The 19,001-nt window shown below is 31.6% G+C and overlaps 1 protein-coding gene across 2 annotated transcripts; it reads right to left on the bottom strand.

Annotated features, from left to right (window-relative positions):
- Positions 1 to 511: 511 nt before the first annotated feature.
- Positions 512 to 4,354, bottom strand: LOC111906631 (uncharacterized). 2 transcript variants are annotated; one of them, XM_023902402.3, is made up of 6 exons: positions 4,197 to 4,354; positions 3,568 to 4,016; positions 3,303 to 3,488; positions 3,121 to 3,228; positions 2,840 to 3,040; positions 512 to 2,753 (listed from the first exon to the last, which is right to left on the bottom strand). In XM_023902402.3, exons 1-6 carry the CDS (start codon positions 4,270 to 4,272, stop codon positions 660 to 662), a joined length of 3,114 nt encoding a protein of 1,037 aa, XP_023758170.1. In that variant the 5' UTR covers positions 4,273 to 4,354; the 3' UTR covers positions 512 to 659. The 2 variants fall into 2 exon arrangements, with proteins under 2 accessions (XP_023758170.1, XP_023758171.1); XM_023902403.3 differs by lacking the exon at positions 4,197 to 4,354 and having other exon boundaries at positions 3,303 to 3,442; positions 3,568 to 3,725.
- Positions 4,355 to 19,001: the final 14,647 nt, after the last annotated feature.

Raw genomic sequence — 19,001 nt, 5'->3', positions numbered from 1 at the left:
GATCTCCATAAAAGGGTTTCAGGACGAGATTGCTTGCTCCCTCCCCCAGAATTAAAACGGAGGTTAACCTTACCCCCGCCCCTATCCCTGCCTCCGGTTTTTTTAATAAATACCCCAAACACGACAAGACCCCATAGGAACGAGGTCCTACGGGACTTTTTGACATTCTTAGATAGGTGTTATGGATTTAGACTTATGGCTTGACAGCTTTAGGTTGTGATTCCTTTCAAGTATCTTGGATTCTAGTTGGCTTAAACATGTCTGGAATTAAGAAACAAGACCCTATTTTTGACAAATTCTTTTAAAAAAATAATAATAATGGGTGGAAGCTTTCGGTTGGTGGCATATACACATTGATTAAAGTTGTTTTGGGATCGCTGAGAATTTATTATTTTTTGTTGTTCAAGATGTCAGTGAAAGTTAGATTAATGACACTTGGTTTTGGATCGTGTTGTTGTGGATAGGTGGGTTAATGACACTTGGTTTTGGAGTTGGCGTCGCAAGCCTACAATGGGCACAATCACGACTCAATTTACATATCTTTGTATCTTATATCAAGTTAAGCTCTCTAATTATCCGGGTAGATGGGTTATATCATTTACGTTGTATATATTTGTAATAACATACGATCAAAGGCAACGAGAAAGATGAGTTTCACTTCATTTCTTCTCTACAGTGAAAAATAGAGCAGAATTTGAAGAGTTGAGGCTCCAAAAGGAACCATCCACATCCAAACAACCAGCACGCCATTTGATTTCATAACACCCCAAACCAAACCTACAAACATCAACCATACAACTCCCAAATCCTTGTCCTTCCCCATTAACTCTAAAACACACAATCCTTTCCACAATCTCCCTATCTTTATCATAACCACCAACCCTATCTCCATTATTCACATACTTCGCTAGCTTTTCACTCAACTCCACCATCTCATCATCATCATCATCATCATCATCCGTTTGACTTTTATCGCCTCTACTTTGACCAGGTAGCTCATACGACATTTTACATTGAAGTATGCAATAAAGTTTAGTCAACCGAGTCCTATATTCTGGTGAAATGTCACACAACTGAAGGCATAGATCTAGATGAAGGTGATACCCTGGCATCACACAGATCCTTCCACCATTTCCAGAGTCTCTATTCATGGCAAAAAGCTCACAAGACACACATGGCTTTACACGAAACAAATATTTTGGAGTCCTTAAGGAAATTTTCAACCAATTCTTCACAGTATCCACTACAAACTCCAACCTATCATTGTTGTCACACCTTCTTTTTGCTACATTTAGACAGATCCTGATAATACTTGTTACTTCATACACGTTCTCCAAACTTTTAGATTGTGGAACACATTGACCAAAAGAAGTTTCTAGAAGCAACATGAGCTCTTTACATGTCTCCCTGTCTATATTCCAAATCCGTGACATAAGGTCATGTATAAGCATAGCATCAAAGTCAATCTGCAACTTCTGTGAATCATTAATAATGAAGGCCAAGACTGAACAACTTAATGCATGTGATGATATTAACATTCTACTTGTGTGATCCATGTCAATGAATGACGTGGCAAATAGATCATACTCATGTGCTAGTTTCAATAGACGTTTAGATAGCTGTTCAAGTGGTTGAAAGGAAACAGTTAGAGTACCCAAGAGCTTAAAGATATGGGCTACAGTTTCCATAACTTTTGATCTTAGAGACAAAAACTGGATATGGAAGTAGTGTTGATGACTTGGCATCACACCATTGGTAGACAGTATATTCTTTGAAGACTGAAGAAGTTTACAAACCCCATCAAGGTTTTCAATGTTTGTTTCGCTTAAATCTGGTGAAGAAGAAGATCTGTTGGAGTTTAACCAATTTAACAAAAGTGAATGTTGTTTTGGGGAACTGAAATACTGGATTTTCATTTCTGAATAGGTGAATAAAGTCAAAGATGTTAACCAGTGGTGAAAGGAATCAAAACTAACCATGGTTACTAATTCTCCAAAGATAAAACCAGCAGTAAACCATGCTCCCTTACACGCTGCATATTTTCCAATCCTGTAAGCAGACCACTTGTCTTTTGTTAAAAGTTCCTTTGCTTTCTCAAGGGCAAGAATGTCATTTTTAATTAGGTATGACTCATCAAAATTGGAACTAGTATGAGGATGCAACAAAAGATAGTAGAGAATGTGCACATAGCAATCAAGATAGCTGGACCCACACACATCTTCAATCAGAAGTTTCACAACATTCTGAACTTGGATACTCAAAGGTCCAGTTTTCATTAGTTTTTTTAGACACAGATTGACCACTTTTGATATACGCACCACAAGCTTTGACATGAGATGACATGGCAAAATGAAAACTCCATCATCCTTGTTCAGTATCCGGTTGATAAAAAGATGGATTTCATTTAGAGCAAATTCATCAAGATTAGGGCATTTGTTTACAAGGAGAAAAATGGTTTTGAGTAATCCCAAAATTTCTTGATCAATTTCCATGTCAGATTGAGAGTTCGCCAGCAAGGTGATCCGAGTCATGAGAAATGAGATAGCTTGGGATGCCATGGTTTTACTACCAACTTCATCATATGACATGGCTCTTCTTGTGAACTTTCCAGATATATCTGAGAGAGCATAAATGGCAAAGAGTCTGATAGATAACAATGGAGATTGCATCATAATCTCAACAACAGTTAATAGCTTGGTGAAAGAATCTTTCATTTCAGAACAACTGAAAGTTAACATCTTGGACAAGAGGAACTGCGAATTGTGTTAAATAGATAAGAAAGAGATGTTATAGTAATATCATTGTTGATGATGATGTATTAAACTAATTAAAGACTGACCTCATAGAAAATATGCAGGGCATCAGACTGCATGGGTGGTGGGAGTTTGCCATTTAGCATAGTGAAAATTGCAGTGATCAGGTCTGTAGGAGGAGAAAAACAAAAGCGTGTTCTTGATAATAAAATATGTAGACATCTTAATGATGTTGCTTGAAGTGGTATTGCCTTATCTTGGCTTAGAAATGAAAGAAGAAGGTCTACCTGAAACAGGAAGTGAAAAACATGTACATTTGGAAGAGTGAAATAGACACATAAAATCATCTGAAGGATCAAAGTTATACCTGCCTGGAAATCAAGATTGATGATCTGGAAGCAATTATGGAAAGTGAAATCATCATATTTGTCACAATATCATCTTCCATTGAACATAAAATCAGCTTTAGCCCCTCCTGCAGTGAGCTAACTGTGAGTTTCACATTAATCTTTAAAAAACAAAAACAAAAAAGGTGGAAATGTAAAGAACCTCGTAAGCTTTGCTATTTAAAGTTGAAGATCTTCCAAGTTTTGAAAAAGCACGAACTCCTGCTACTCTACTAGCAATTGGCATCTCAGGAGATGAAACCATGTTTACTAACATCTCCAGAAGAACACGAGCAAAGTCATCTGAAAACTCACAAAAGCATCCAGCAGCAAATAATGAGGCCTTGACCTAATAAAGGATTGAAACTAGCATTAATGGACCTAATAAACAATTACAGAAATCATGCATCCAGATTGTTTATTCTTACCTCTAGAAAATGGCATGATACAACACTAGATAAGATAAGATAACGAATGTCTGCATTATCTTTAGCAAAGTCAGACCAGCAACCAAAAAGAGCTAACGCCAGTGCTCTAACATCCTCATCACCAGAGTTAAAACACACTTTTACTCTTCTCAAAAGTTCCAAGTGATTCTCTACTTTATTTTTAAGCAGAATTCCTTTGTTTTTTCTATTGAAACCTTTTGTTTTCCTGTGCTTCAGCTCACTCAAGAAGATCTTTACAACACAAAGCTTGGTCTGTTTGTCACCGGACATAAATGTGTCTGCTAACCGGAGAAGGATGGCATTTGCAAATAGCTTATCTTCTCCAGGGACTAAGCCAAACATGTCAAATTCAGCCATTGAAAGCTCGGGTTCCTTGTTCCACCTCTCCAGCCTATCCCCAACCTCTCGTATGGCTTCCATTCGTTTGCCTGAAAAAACACATGATTCAAAAGTACATTGCGTGTGTTATAAGATTTGCTTTGTTGATTTTTTCGACAAGATTAGTGATAACAGCAACAATCTCGTTAAAGTACTAAAAACCCTAGGAGATAAAATCAGACAGATTTCAGAAACAAGATGATAGTGAATAAAGTAAAAGGGGGGCAGACCGGGGTTGTTGGAGCGTAGGGCTTTGTCGAGATGAATGCTCCAATCCATGGCACAAGCTGCTGGAGTTCTCTCCATATCTGAACTGCTAAAATCTTCGTTCTCGGTGGAATGGTATCATTCAGTATATGAGCGATGAACAGCTCTTAAACCCTTTGCGTTTTGGTCATGGCTTTCGCAAGGGGTAACCTGTTAATTCATTTTTAAAAACCTTTGTGCGGTTATTTTTGCAGTACATTAACCGGTTATTTTTACAGTGCGGTTTTTTTTTTTTTTTTTTTTTTTTTTTTTTTTTTTTTTTGTTGTTTTTGTGTGTGTGGTTTTTAAGCGCAATTTAGAGTTCAGATTGTTTTGAAAGTTCATAAAAAACCATAATGTGTAAGACAATTAACTTAAATTACAAACAATTAATATTTTAAAAATGTCAAATCACTAACGGTTAACAATGAATATATTAAAATTGTCAAATTTCACCATTTCTCAAAGTTAAACATAACAAAAAACCAATAGTTTTGTCTTTTAGAATTTTATCATTCTTTCATCAATCAAACTTTTCTTATTTTTAATATTTAATATATTAATGATTAATAAAAAATGTATATAATATATGCGGTATGATGCGGTTTTTGAAAACTAATAACCGCACCGCACCGTAAATTTGCGATTTTTGAAAAACAGAAAACCTCACCACCAGTTTCTATTGCGCTGGTTGTTTATCGGTTGCAGTTTTGACGGTTAATTTTAGTTGCGGTACGGTTTTGCTCACCCATAGCTTTTGGAATGGGAAAATGACTAATAAGGATAAGAATGTTTCAGAAATGTTTAAAAAAGACCATTGAAGTTTTGGTTGTTCAAAAAATATCATCAAGTGGTGTTGTATAAAAAACACCAAGAAAGTATATCGCTTTTTCAAATGTTACCTAATGGTAACCGATTCTTGTAGGTTACTTGATGAGTAGGATTAAAAAATTGGTGAGGTGGCCTAAAATTAATGGCATGGCATTTATGTGTATTTCTTTAAAACGAATTAGGGCTTTTGCTCATAATAAGGGACGAGCACTCCTGGGTTTCTTCTCCTGCATCGTCTCCTTCTTCAGCATCTGTGATGGCTTCATCTTGTTTTGTCAAATCCATAATCTCATCCTCAAGATGGTTGATGATTCATACCCTTGTGGTTGTGGGTTCCCATCTCAAATTTAGACTTCAACCACTAAGAAGAATCCTGGAAAAAAATTTAAGGTTTGTCCCAGCCGACTGGTAAGTTATCATACCTTTTGTATACATACTTCCTTAGTTAATGTCGTTTCCCTATTTGGTTGGTTAATTAATTGATTTATTTTTTCTGCATATGAAGGATCCAAACACACCAAATTGTTCTCTTTGGAAATGAGTTGATGACAATGAAGGACTAAGAAACACGAATAAGAGAGATGAAACAGAAATAAAAGTAGATTCCATTGAAGTGAGGATATCAATTTTGGAAAAAGATTTCAATGAGCACAAAGGGAAGACAAATAAGGAATATATTAGTTTAAGTAAGGAATTGGCACAAATGAGTAGGAAATTACGATTTCAAAAGTGGTTCATAATCATGATTTTTGTTGTGTTTTTAGTGAAATTAATGATGTAGTATATATGTTTAAACCTTTGCAATGTACTTCTTTTAGTATGTATGGTAAGTTGTAGTTTGACTTTGATTTTAACAATGTTTAGAAGACATATCAATGTACTTGTTGTAGTTTGACTTTGATTTTAACAATGTTTAAAAGAAATATCAATGTACTTTTAATATATACATGTTTGTATAGAGGGTATAACTGTCATCAAGCCATTATAATGGAGGGGCATGCAAGGAAATAGCAATGTATTTTTATTCAATGATACAAAACCCTATGCAGCCCCTCACAAATGGCTGCTATAACTTGTGTTATCAAGAAATAGTAACGTATTTTCTTATATAAAACAAAAAAACACAAATTGAAAGTGTGTTGCTATTTCAGAAATGGTATAAATGGTATATTCAACATACTTTCTTAACCATTTTCTGCATTTTCTTTTCATGATTTGCCCTTCTCTCTCTCTCTCTCTCTCTCTCTCTTGCATATGTTATTAAGTTTGGTCATTAATTTTGAAACATGGGTAGTTTGGTCATTAATTTCGAAACAGGGGTATTTTGGTCACATGATGTTAAAGTATCTAATTTTTAACCAAAAAATGTATATAAGAGCATTTTGGTCATAAATTGTTAAAAGTCACTTAACTTTAACAAAAAAAAAATGTATACGAGGGTAGTTTGGTTACATGATGTTAAAGTAACTAATTTTTAACCAAAAAAATGTATATAAGGGCATTTTGGTCACAAATTGTTAAAAGTCACTTAATTTTAACAAAAAAAATGTATACAAGGGTAGTTTGGTCTGAAACAATTCAATCTAACAAAAAAAATGTATATAGTTTGGTCCAAACTCTTAAAAGTAGTAGAATAGGGGCAGTTTGGTCGAAATTCTTAAAAGTATTAGAAGGCATAAAAAAGATCTTAAAAACCATAAAGAAATTCGATAAAAACAAGGTAATTTGGTCAAAAACTATTTAATGTGCTTTTCCATTTGGTTTTAACAAAAAAAATTGCATACAGTGGCAGTTATGTGTAATTGTGTACAGTGGCAGTTTGGTCCAAACAAATGATTGGTAAAAAATATTAAAATCACTATTTTTAAAACCATCAAAACAGTATATATATGGGCGGTTTGGTAAAAAAAATCATAAAGCAGAATATAAAACATTAGATGTACAAACAATTTAAAGGTCATAAACAGTAAATGATATTCATTCAAAACATGTGCATAAGTCACTAAATGTTGGTAAATGTGCGCATAGCACCAAAAGAAGAGCCCCTACAATACATAATTGTTTTACGTGTGCACTAAGCACTTAACGATGTGCCATTTCATAGTTTTTGGCATAGTTCAAACAAAAGCAAATATCCTAGATTAAGGTGACCGGATGTTCAATACTTGCCCCCACTACCATCCTTTGTCACCACCTTTCTCATCAACTTAAGCTTTGTGCTCCTCTGCGAAGGACCACCCTTTATCCTATTACACTTTTGAGCAACAAATCGTACATGTTAAACAGCTACATGTTCGGATGCTTGTTCCTTAGTTGCTTGTTCATCAGCCACCATTTCTTCAACCCTAACCTCCTCATCAGCTACTTGTTCATCAACCACCATTTCTTCAACAACCTCTTTATCAGCCACTTGTTCTTCAGCCCCAACCTCCTCAGCATCCACTTGTTCTTCAGCCCAAACCTCCTCAGCAACCACATGTTCCTCAGGTACTTGTTCATCTATAAAGCAAAAAATTATTAGTGTCAAAATCTTAATAAAGAAAGAATGTAATTAGGAATCAAACCTTATTTCAGCAATGGACATCTTCTCTTGTTGTGACCTTCTTAATGACAATTACCACATTTTGGAATGCCCCCTTCTTGCTAACAATATGCTTTCCTTCTTTTTCTGTAGGGCATTTCTTTATGTTCACTTTTGGTCTCCCGGGCATTCTCTAATGCCTTGGTGGCAAGATGCTTTGAAGACATGTTTCCGGCCACATGTCAGCTCCATTAGTTGGTTTCACGTTATATCTATAGCAATTTCCAAACATCTTTGTTGTGAACCAAATTGCAACATACTCCTCTGCATTCCCATTCTAAAACAAGATTGCAGCAATGTCATGTACACATGGTATACCAGTCAGCTGCCATGCTATGCACCCACAGGTTCTTTGGTCCAAGTCAATTGCATAAACCTCATGCAATTGTTCTACTTCATGTATTCACGGACCACTTGGAGTAACATCCCAATACCTATGATGAAATGGTATAAAGTAAGTAATTTCAAATAAAAAAAGTTGCATTACAAGTAAGTAGTACACCTCTGTTGTTCTTTAAGTTTCTCAATCATCCTTCTAATGGCAAGACATATATCCAAGTTCCATTTTTTCCCCTTCTGCTTTTGTTTGTACATCCTCTCTATCATATACACTCTTACTTCTGCCAACATTGATATTGTTGGATCTATATGCTCAAGAATCATTGTTGAGTGATGTTGCTAATAACATATGATCCTATAGGGTCACACCTTAATCAAGTTGGTACTTATTGAATATTTATTATATATTTGATATTAATAAATAAATTCAACTCTTGTATTTAATTAGAGAATAATTATTGTTTTATGAAAATAATAATAAAAGAAACTAGAAATGAAACATCCAAAAAATACAGTCCAAAATTTTCATTCATTTAAACCATAATTACTAAAAATCATTTACCAAAATATAAACCATGATATCTAAAGTATCAAAATAGTGTATCCATATCAATCACATGTCAAATAAATCAGAGTATAAACATCCCAGGCTAATCAAATGGTGTGTAAACTGCAGTCATCCCGAGCTCTTCCCCTTGCTACCGAAAGTACCTGAAACTAAAACTGAAAACTATAAGCACGAAACTTAGTGAGTCTCCCCAAACTACCACATACCATACACATGATCATGCTACTAGGAGATACAGCCCTCCTGCCAGTGCCCACACTCTGCTAACTAGTCTTAGAAGTTTCAAATACATGAGGTTCAAGTAAAAATGCTTGCTATTATCACAAGATGATGAAGTGAGACTGATAATTAATTCTCATAAGCTTTTGGTAAATCAACATTCAAGTTATTTATCAGTTAGAGCAATTAACTGTTTTAACATGTATGTATGTTTATGTTGTATCTCTCTTTTATGTTAAGAAATATATTTTATGTCCAAGACAACATTATTCAACATGTATTTTATGTTATTATATGTTATATATTATGTTAGTTTCTATTGTTTATTTTATTGTAAATAGCATCGATGTAGTTTTTTATAATTGATTTTGATGAAAGGAGTTTACAATTATTATTCCAAATTGTTGGTGATAATGACGAATTTGAACGAATGATTTTTAATATAATATGACTTTATTGTTGAAAACCATGATTATGTGTGCTATAAAAATAAATTCTTTATGCTCTACCAAAACTTATATGGATGCATCCATTTTTAAATTTTTTATAGTAATAAAAATAAATTATTACTTATTACATTTATGTATTTCTTTTTTCCTATTCGTTCTTTATCATAAAGGAAAAATAAAATAAATAAAATATTAATACTTTCATAAAAAAATAATAATAAGTGATAAAAATATACCTCAAGTGTAATACTCTTCCTCACCTAATAATTACTATAATTTTGAAATTCAAATCACCATTTTATTTGGATCATTCATTATCTTCCAATATTTCATAGCTTTATGGACAAAAATGAAAGTACAGTACAAATGTATGATAGTTTTTTTAAATATAATAATGAAATTTTTTTCAAATAAGTAGTTCTTAATTAAGTAAAAAATAATAATTGTTTAAAATAACGTAAAACTAAATAATAGATTATATGATCTTAAAAAATATTGCTATTTGAAACAACAACAACAACAACAACAACAACAACAATAATAATAATAATAATAATAATATAGGAAATACAAAATATTCAAATAAAGTATTTATAAATTAGTTAAAAATACTTATAGTTTTAAATAATTTAAATCAAAAACTTAATTCGATTTAATTCAAGCACAATTTTTTATATCTTTATAATCGTATATTTAAAATTATTATAATATTATTTACAACTTAGTTTAAAAATTATGATTTCAATGATAAATGCTTATAATATTGTTTTTATAACATATAATTGTTTGTATTTATATTACATTATTGGGCACAACTCAATAGTTTAAAACTCCGACAACAACTCAATAGTGTTTTAATTCAAATGTAATTATGATTTCAAATTTAATGTAACTAGCCATGCTTCTATATTTCCACTACATTTAAAAGTTTTTTAAGCTTATGGTTATTAATGTGCAATGCCTTTTTATTTTCCACTTATTTGTTATACACACTGCAACTATATTAGTAGTATATAAGTAAGTTTTGATTAAAAAACATATGTCTGAAAAGATTTGTGATTCAAAATGAAATATTTAAAAAATATAAGTTTTGTCGTAGCAATTGTTATTTCAACACATTTTTATAACAATGATTCTATATATTAAATGTATGTTGATTTCTAAATATTCATTTTAAATTATTTGTATGTGTTTAATAAGATTTGGTTTATGTAAATGTTATAGTAGATGTTGTAGTGTTTTTATTTTATTAAAAGTTATAGTATTTTTCCATACTATTTGTTATTTGTTTTATATACAAATCGGCATACGTTTTATATATAATTTTCACAACTTAAAACGCTCTATAAAATCATCAAAAGTTTTAGTATTTATTTTTTCATACTACTTTGTATTTGTTATATATAGAAATAAATATATGTTTGATATATATTTTACACAACATAAAATGGTCTATAAAATTATGAATTAATAGTGGAAATAACTTATGATATAAATTTATTACAATTAATAAAACTAATATGTTAACTATAAAGTTTGTTTTGCTACCAACATTGGTTTTCCATCTACAAATATTATATCATAATTTGATAAATGTTATTATTTTAATTAAATAATTATATTCTCACGCAACGCGTGAGGATTCAACTAGTATCTTCTAAAGCAAATATTTTTCCTTGAACCTAATGTATTTGAAACTTTTAAGACTATTCAACTTATACAATGTTGTGATTTGTAACTTCCAAAACTCTTCAAATCATACTATTTAATTGATGCATTAAATGAAATATTTATCCTATATAAGAAAATTGTAGCTTGCATATTGCATGTATGTCAACACAAAATGAAAGATTATATTGGTCGAGTTTGAAGAGTTATACGAGTTGTTCCATGGATGTAAGAGAGCAATTGCAATTTTTCTAAATGTAAATGGAAGTAAATGCAAATTTGGTGCATGTAAAGTTTTATATATTAACCAAGCTTCAAAATTGGGTATGTGTGTAAAGGTATACTTGAGTCATTCTTTTTTAATTTTATGTGTTATGGGTCATTTTATAATCAAAAGATGATGAAGTGAGACTAATAATTACTTCTCATGAGCTTTTGGTAAATCAACATTTAAGTTATTTATCAGTTAGAGTTATTATTCCAAATTATTGGTGATAATGACAAATTAGAATGAAGGATTTTGAATATGATATGACTTTATTGTTGAAAAGCAAAGATTATTTATGTGTTATAAAAATACATTCATTATGTTCTTGCAAAATTTATATGTATTTATCCATTTTTTAAATGTTTTTATGGTAATAAAAATAAGTATTATATTATATTTTGTTACATTAGTCAATTTCTTTTTTCTAATTCGTTCTTCACCGTAAAGTTAAAGTAAAAATAAAGAAAATATTAATACTTTTATAAGAAAATATAAGTGATAAAAATATACTTTACGTGTAACACTACTTACTCCCTAACCCACTCTTAACATATTTTTTTTTTAAGATTGGTCTTAATACTTAATAAATACTCTAGCTTTGAATTTCAAATAATTATTTTACTTGGACTCTTCATTCCCTTCCAATATATCATAGTTTTAAGGACAAAAGTAAAAATACAATTAAGTACGATAACTTTTTTTTAAAATATAATAATGAAATTTTTTCAAATAAATACTTTTTAATCAAGTAAAAATAATAATAGCTTAAAATAATTTAAAACTACAAAGTAGATTATATTATATTAAAAAAATTGTTATTTGAAATAATAATAATAATAATAATAATAATAATAATAATAATAATAATAATAATAAATGAAATAAAAATACTTAAATAAATTATTTCGAAATCATTTAAAATTACCTATAATTATTATTAAACTAAAACTTTATTTAATTCAATTCAAACACAACTTATTATATCTATATTATCATATACTTAAAATAATCATAAAATTAGTTACAACTTAGTGTAAAAATCATTATTTTAATGATAAATTTCAATAATATTGTTATTTTAACATATAATTGTCAATATTTATATTACATTATTGCATACAACTCAAAAGTTTGAAACTCTTATTACAACTCAAGAGTTTTCTATTTTAAATGTAGTTTTGATTCCAAATTTAATGTAATTAGTCATGTCATTTTATTTTTCACTACATTCAAGAGTTTTTTTTGAAGTTATGATTATTAATGTTCAATGTTTTTTTATTTTCCACTTATTTATACACACTATAGCTATAATTGTTACTATAAATAAGTTTTGATCTAAATATGTTTCAAACTATTTGTGATCCAAATATGAAAAGAGTTTAAAAAATGATTTTTGTGGCATCAATGGTTATATCAATGCATTTTTTTTTATAACAATGTTTCTATATATCATATGTATGTTGATTTCAAAATATTCATTTTGAATGATCTATAAATGTTTAATAAGTTTTGTTTGATGTAAATGTTATACTAAATATTGTAATGTTTTTATGTTGTTAAAAGTTGTAGTATTTAGATCTTATTTGTTTTATATACAAATCAACTTATGTTTTATATATAATTGCACAACTTAAAAAGGTCTATAAAATATTATAGTATTTATTTTTTCATACTACTTTGTTATTTGATATATATATATATATATATATATATATATATATATATATATATATATATATATCAACATACGTTTCATATACAATTTACACAACATAAAATGATCTATAAAATCATCAATTAATAGTAGAAATAATCAATTGGGTGACATGACAAGTAAGATGTTATCTAACGCATTGCCAACGAGAGCATTTTGGTAAACTATTGAAAATGCTCTTAAGTGTTGGAAGGGTAATGTACTTTGAGTACATGATGCGTTGGTGAAGAGGAACACGACACGTGAGATAGTAAGATGTTATACTTAAAGTAATGACGAGGGATACAACGCATACAAGAGCTGAACACGGTGCATCAACACCTGCCTACAACTGAACGAGACTTAGGTGCTATTTGATTTTTTGAAGCAAAAAAATCATGAAGTCTGCAGACCACCTCTGCAGTAGAAGAGATGGACTAAACGGCTGCAGACTGTAATAAGAAGCGTGTTTGTTTTTTTAACATTTGCATACTGCTGCAGATATTAAAAAATTAAAATAAATTAATTTTATAAATCAAAAATAGTTTTTTAGTACGGAAAATTTAATAATGTATAACATTTCGGCAAGAATTAATGATATTTCAATAAAAAATAATGATATTTCAACAAAAAAAAGATATTTAGTAAAAAATAATGATATTTCATCAAGAATCTATCATTATCCAATATAAAAAAAATTCAACAAGAATAAACAAAAAAAAGGAAAAAAAAGTGAAATAAAATTTCAACAACATAAAATAAAATTTTCAGCAAGAAAAAAAAAAGAAGAGTTTGGAAGAGGCAATACAAGTGTTGCGCCAAACAGAGCACGCGTAGAAATTTTTGACTTTGAAGACTTCTAAAAAACAAACAGCTGCAAGATGAAAAGTGTTGCGCGTGTGTTGCGCCACGCAGCAATAAGAGGTCTGAAGATATTTTTTTTTTTTCCAAAAAACAAACAACACCTTAATCACTAACATGTTAGGTTGGCCTCTTTTCTGGCACCCTCGTTCTCATAGGAGCATGTGCACGATATTGGAGCTAAATACATCAAAAGATTCAAGCCTATAGTCCCATACATTGGATTGAGATAGTTTTTTATTCTACAAGCTTTGTTCTTGTATATATGGTAGAATTGTGGGGATAACAGACCCTAACCTTTTGTATGTTTTGATTAAGAGAAATTATGATTAGATAGTGTTGTATAAAGTGATGTAATCTTGCTTTGGGAGGCAACATTGGGAAAATCATGGCTAATTCTTGAAACAGAGAAAGATGAATTGAAACCCTAATTTGGTGAATTTGCTCGATATAAGTAATTGAGCTTATGTATTGATAGATTAAGACATGTATGTAAGTTATACGTGGAGTATAATTAATTTTGGTAAAGTGATTAAGTGATGACTTGTACTTTGAGCTGTTGTGTTCAAATTGGTAAAATGAGATCTAAGCTTATGTCTTAATGGATCAAGACATGTGGATATATAATCCATGGAGCTTAATGAGTTTTCTATATAATTGAGTATTATGTGTTTGGTGAGGATGTTGAGTTAAACATATGAATGAGTTATATCTTGAGTAATGATATTCAAAAATCATATGTTATTTTGGTAGTTGTCGGAGTGACAAAAACAAGAACAAGGACAAGGTTCAAGAATCGGAGGCTAATTCCTACAAGACATTTCAAGGTGAGTAACCATACTCCTTTTCGAAATAATTGATATCTAGATATATTGTGATTATTATTTTATATGGGGGTATCTATAATGGAGAAATTATATTATGATTTTAGTATATTGTATTAGTTTGTGCGTAAATATTTAGGGAAATCTTCGATAAAGATCTAATATTTTGGGTCAGTTTACAATTTAATCCTAAATTTTATTTTTTGAACAGAAAAGTCTCGATTATGTTATATTTTGCCCAAATTAAGAAACAACCCTTATTTTTTCCAACATAAAATGACATATTATCGTATAAAATTAAATAATCAAGATTTTTCTGTTCAAAAAATAAATGTTCAGATAAAATCGTACAAAATCGTAAATTGACCAAAATATTGGAAATTATTTGGAGATTTCCCTGAATATTTATGGTGAATGTTATATATATATATATATATATATATGTGTGTGTGTGTGTGTGTGTGCGCGCGCTATATATAATGTATTAAGTTTTGATGGTTATATCCAATGAGGTGTAATATACCATATATCATTATTATGGTATTATCTATGTATAAGGTGTAAAAGAGATTGAATATTTTGTAGGTGTAATGTATTTTATGGTGTAATACATAATATCCATTTTGTGGTATTAACCGGTGAAAAGTTTACACCACATAAAGGGGTATCTTGTGACTAATTTTGGTGTATTGGTGAGCCTTATAAGAGGTGTATTAAGATAATATTTATTCAATGTATAAATGTCATTGATATTAATTAATATTAATATTAGATTGATGATTAATAGTTAATGAAATTATTTAATAATTTGGTGTAAAAAACAATTGTGTCTAATTGATACTAGATTAATAAGCAATTGTGTTTGATATGCTAAGGCTTAATAGACCGTAGAGTCTAATAGCTAGCAGTACGATGAATATTTGTATTTATTATATTGAATTGTTGGAAGTTTATGATGGCAGATAGATTGGGTGTTAGCATTCAGTATTAAGGCGGTAGAAGTGTAGAACGGAAAACATATAGGTGATTTTTAGTGCGATATCCAATGCAGGTGGCAACATATTTGGTGATTTTTCGGTACGATATTTAATGCATGTGGCCACATATATCTATTTGGTGATTTTTCGATACGATTCCAATGCAGGTGACAATAGATATCTATCTGGTTATTTAATAATGACAATGTCTAATGTGGTTTCTACGGGTATCCATTTGGCATCGATGTTAGCCATATATTATTTACTCTTGGCTTATGGGTGGGTCATAAGTTAAGTACCTGGTGATAGTTAAGCACATTAATCATAGAGTATGGAGTACTTTGGTGGCAACACACAATGAATGTTACAGTTTAGTTGAATAAGTGGACTTGACAAGTTGGGACATGATACAAGTCATGTAAATCATTTTTGATTGAGAATATATTGGTACTATCGTTGAGAGTTATATTAAATTGGTGTAATTATTGAGAATTTATATTTTGTGAAATATATAATTCCAGTAACTAATTGAAAGACATTTAGATGTCTGAAACAAGGAGTTATTTATAATAATAAATGTGGTTGAGATTATATATGCATGATTTGTAGGTTCTACATTCTTATGTTTTGTTCTTGTACACATTTTAGGTAGACTTACCAAAGAAGTGAAGATAACTAAACTTACCAAAAAGTAGTAATGCCCAGCTCGAATCTTTATCATGATTTACTGTGTTTAGCATATATACATACACCAGGTGATTTTATAAATTTAAAAGGAAAATTTTTGGATATACTTTAGGTTAAAAAGTTGGATGTTAAACCAACCTTCAATCTGTTATTTAATGATCATTTGATCATTTTTTTAAATACATAATTTTTAAAGAGTGGTATATTGTAAATGTGAGAGTGAAGGTTGAGCCACATTCTAAGGTATTATGTTCTTAGTTTAAAATGAATCTATAAACTAGTAAGTAATCCAAAATCCAAAACCAATTCCTTCTTCTATTGAATGAGTTAAATTTCAAGCCAAAATATAAATAAGACATGAATCAAGAAAACAAACAAAAATTTTGCAAATCACACTCAAACCCCAAATCCCAACTTACAATAAGTAATATGTTTATACAACAAATTTTTACATCAAGATTCCCTTTTATTGAAATAAATATAACAAGCAACTCATGAAAAACACACACACACACACTGCATGATAATCACAACTAGGGATTTACTTGGGAATGATAGTCTATCCCTGAGAGTATCAAAAAATGATGAAGCTGTTGAATCTTGTAATGTGTTTCTCAGACGCCCCAACAACTCCCCATCTTTACTCTGTGATGCAGCACATGCAGCTTCCTTTCCCATGCCTACTCGAGCATAAGCCTGTCATTTGTCAACAACACCCCCCCCCCCTCAAACATTTTTTTATTTTTTAACTCCACATCCACATATTTAGTTTATATTCCAAAAATATAAAGAAATATGTACAAATGTAACACCCATAAAATTTAAACCAAATTTTTAACTTTTAAAAAACATTTAAAAACTAATAATGATTACAAACTTGTTTTCAAAATAGTCTATATCAGAGTTTTTCCCAAAACATAAACAAAATATGAGGAGATGTACGATCACGCCTTTGCCTTGCCACGATCCCCTGATGTACCTGAAACAATAAACTGAAACTGTAAGCCCAAAAGCTTAGTGAGTTCCCCCAAAATACCCATACTCACACAATACAAATATAATCAAAAACATACTATGGGTCCAATCATCCTCGGGATGGAATACCTCAGGCCCACAACCAACAGGTTGGAATGCCCAAATACTATGAGTCCAGTCATCCTCGGGATGGAATACTCCAGGCCCGCAACCAACAGGTTGGAATGCCTACATCTATTGGCTTTCGCACAAATCAAACAAGCCTCAACCAATAAACAAACATGTGCGCATGTAACAGATAATCACATAACTATATATAGACGACAAACTGATATACCGAATCATACCACATAACATATAATATTATTCTACTCTCTAGGATATCTAACTGACATGTCATACCACATATCACATTTTACTATCCTATCCTCTAGGATACCGATCTAACAGATCATACTAGCATAGCGTAACCAATGACAATTCAAAGGGTCGGCCTTAGTGCCTTATACCCTTGAGTGCAGTGAGGAAAACTCACCTGACTAGTAGTGCCGAAATGCCGAAATTCTAATTGTTGCCTCACTGGAAATTCCGAGCAGATACACATAATAAATACTAGGTTATTACCCGACATCAATCCCTTCACTAAGCGTCCATGTAATTCGTAAAGTCCAATCCTTTTTGTTGGCCAAGGCCCAACACCAAGTCCTTATCATGAAGGTCCAAACTCTAAAGTCCATTATTGGCCTAATTTACCAAATTGGTCCCCAACCTCCTTATTGGGCCTAACCCCATGATCCACTATCATAATATGGCCCAAAATATCCTAGTTGCAGAGCCTAAAGAAGACCCAACTCTATTTAGCCCATAAACCCTAAGCCCATTTAACATGGGCCCAATAGAGAGCATAAGTGGGGCGTACCACTCTGGTTACGCTGGGCGTAATGTTGTTCTACGCTGACTGCCATCGGGACCGTTGACCCCGTACGCTGGGCGTACAGATTTTATGTTGGGCGTACGCGAGGTTTTACCAAAACCTTAATAAGTGCTTAATGGCTTAAGCTCTTAAGTCCAAAAGTAACGTCCCGAAAATCACGACTAAATTTTTTTTTCTTTAAATCATTACTAAAACCATATTCATAAAAACGTATCATAAACCATAATATAATTCAGAGTATTAGTTTCCAAAACATATTTTCATTATCAGAGTAAAACATCCCAGTCTGACTAATTAATGGTGTGTGCTATGCGATCACCCCGAGCTCTCGCTCCGCTAATGGAAGTACCTGAAACCAAAACTGAAAACCGTAAGCACGAAGCTTAGTGAGTTCCCCAACCTACCACATACCATACACATACACATACTGAAAAAATGGGCCTCGCCCACTACTCCTGGCCTCGCCCGCTACAACAGGCCCCGCCTTGCTTCGAGCCCCGCTCGGTGTACATATCTGTTTCCCTTAGGCCTCGCCTGTCTCTGGGCCCCGCCCGCTAGCATATACTAACAAACAATAATATCATAACACATAAACTGGACATATACTACTGGATTCCTGTCCTAAGGCCTCGCCTATCTTGGGCCCCGCCCATGTCCTGTTACTGATGAGTCATGGAACCCCGTCCACGCTCCTACTGATAGTGAGATACGGGCCCAGCCCACACTCACTCCTTTCCTACCTTGGGCCTCACCCCTGCTCGGCTGCTAATGAGATGTGGAACACCATCCACACTCTGCAATTAGTGAGATACGGGACCTCGCTCACACTCACCTCCCTACCAGGCACATACATGTATCACACAGACAACAAGTATAAACTATCATACAAATCATTCCTTGGGCACCCGCCCGACA

The sequence above is a fragment of the Lactuca sativa genome, chromosome 8 (genome assembly GCF_002870075.4).
Source record: "Lactuca sativa cultivar Salinas chromosome 8, Lsat_Salinas_v11, whole genome shotgun sequence".
Lineage (NCBI taxonomy): Eukaryota > Viridiplantae > Streptophyta > Magnoliopsida > Asterales > Asteraceae > Lactuca > Lactuca sativa.
This window is presented reverse-complemented; position numbering and strand designations above follow the sequence as displayed.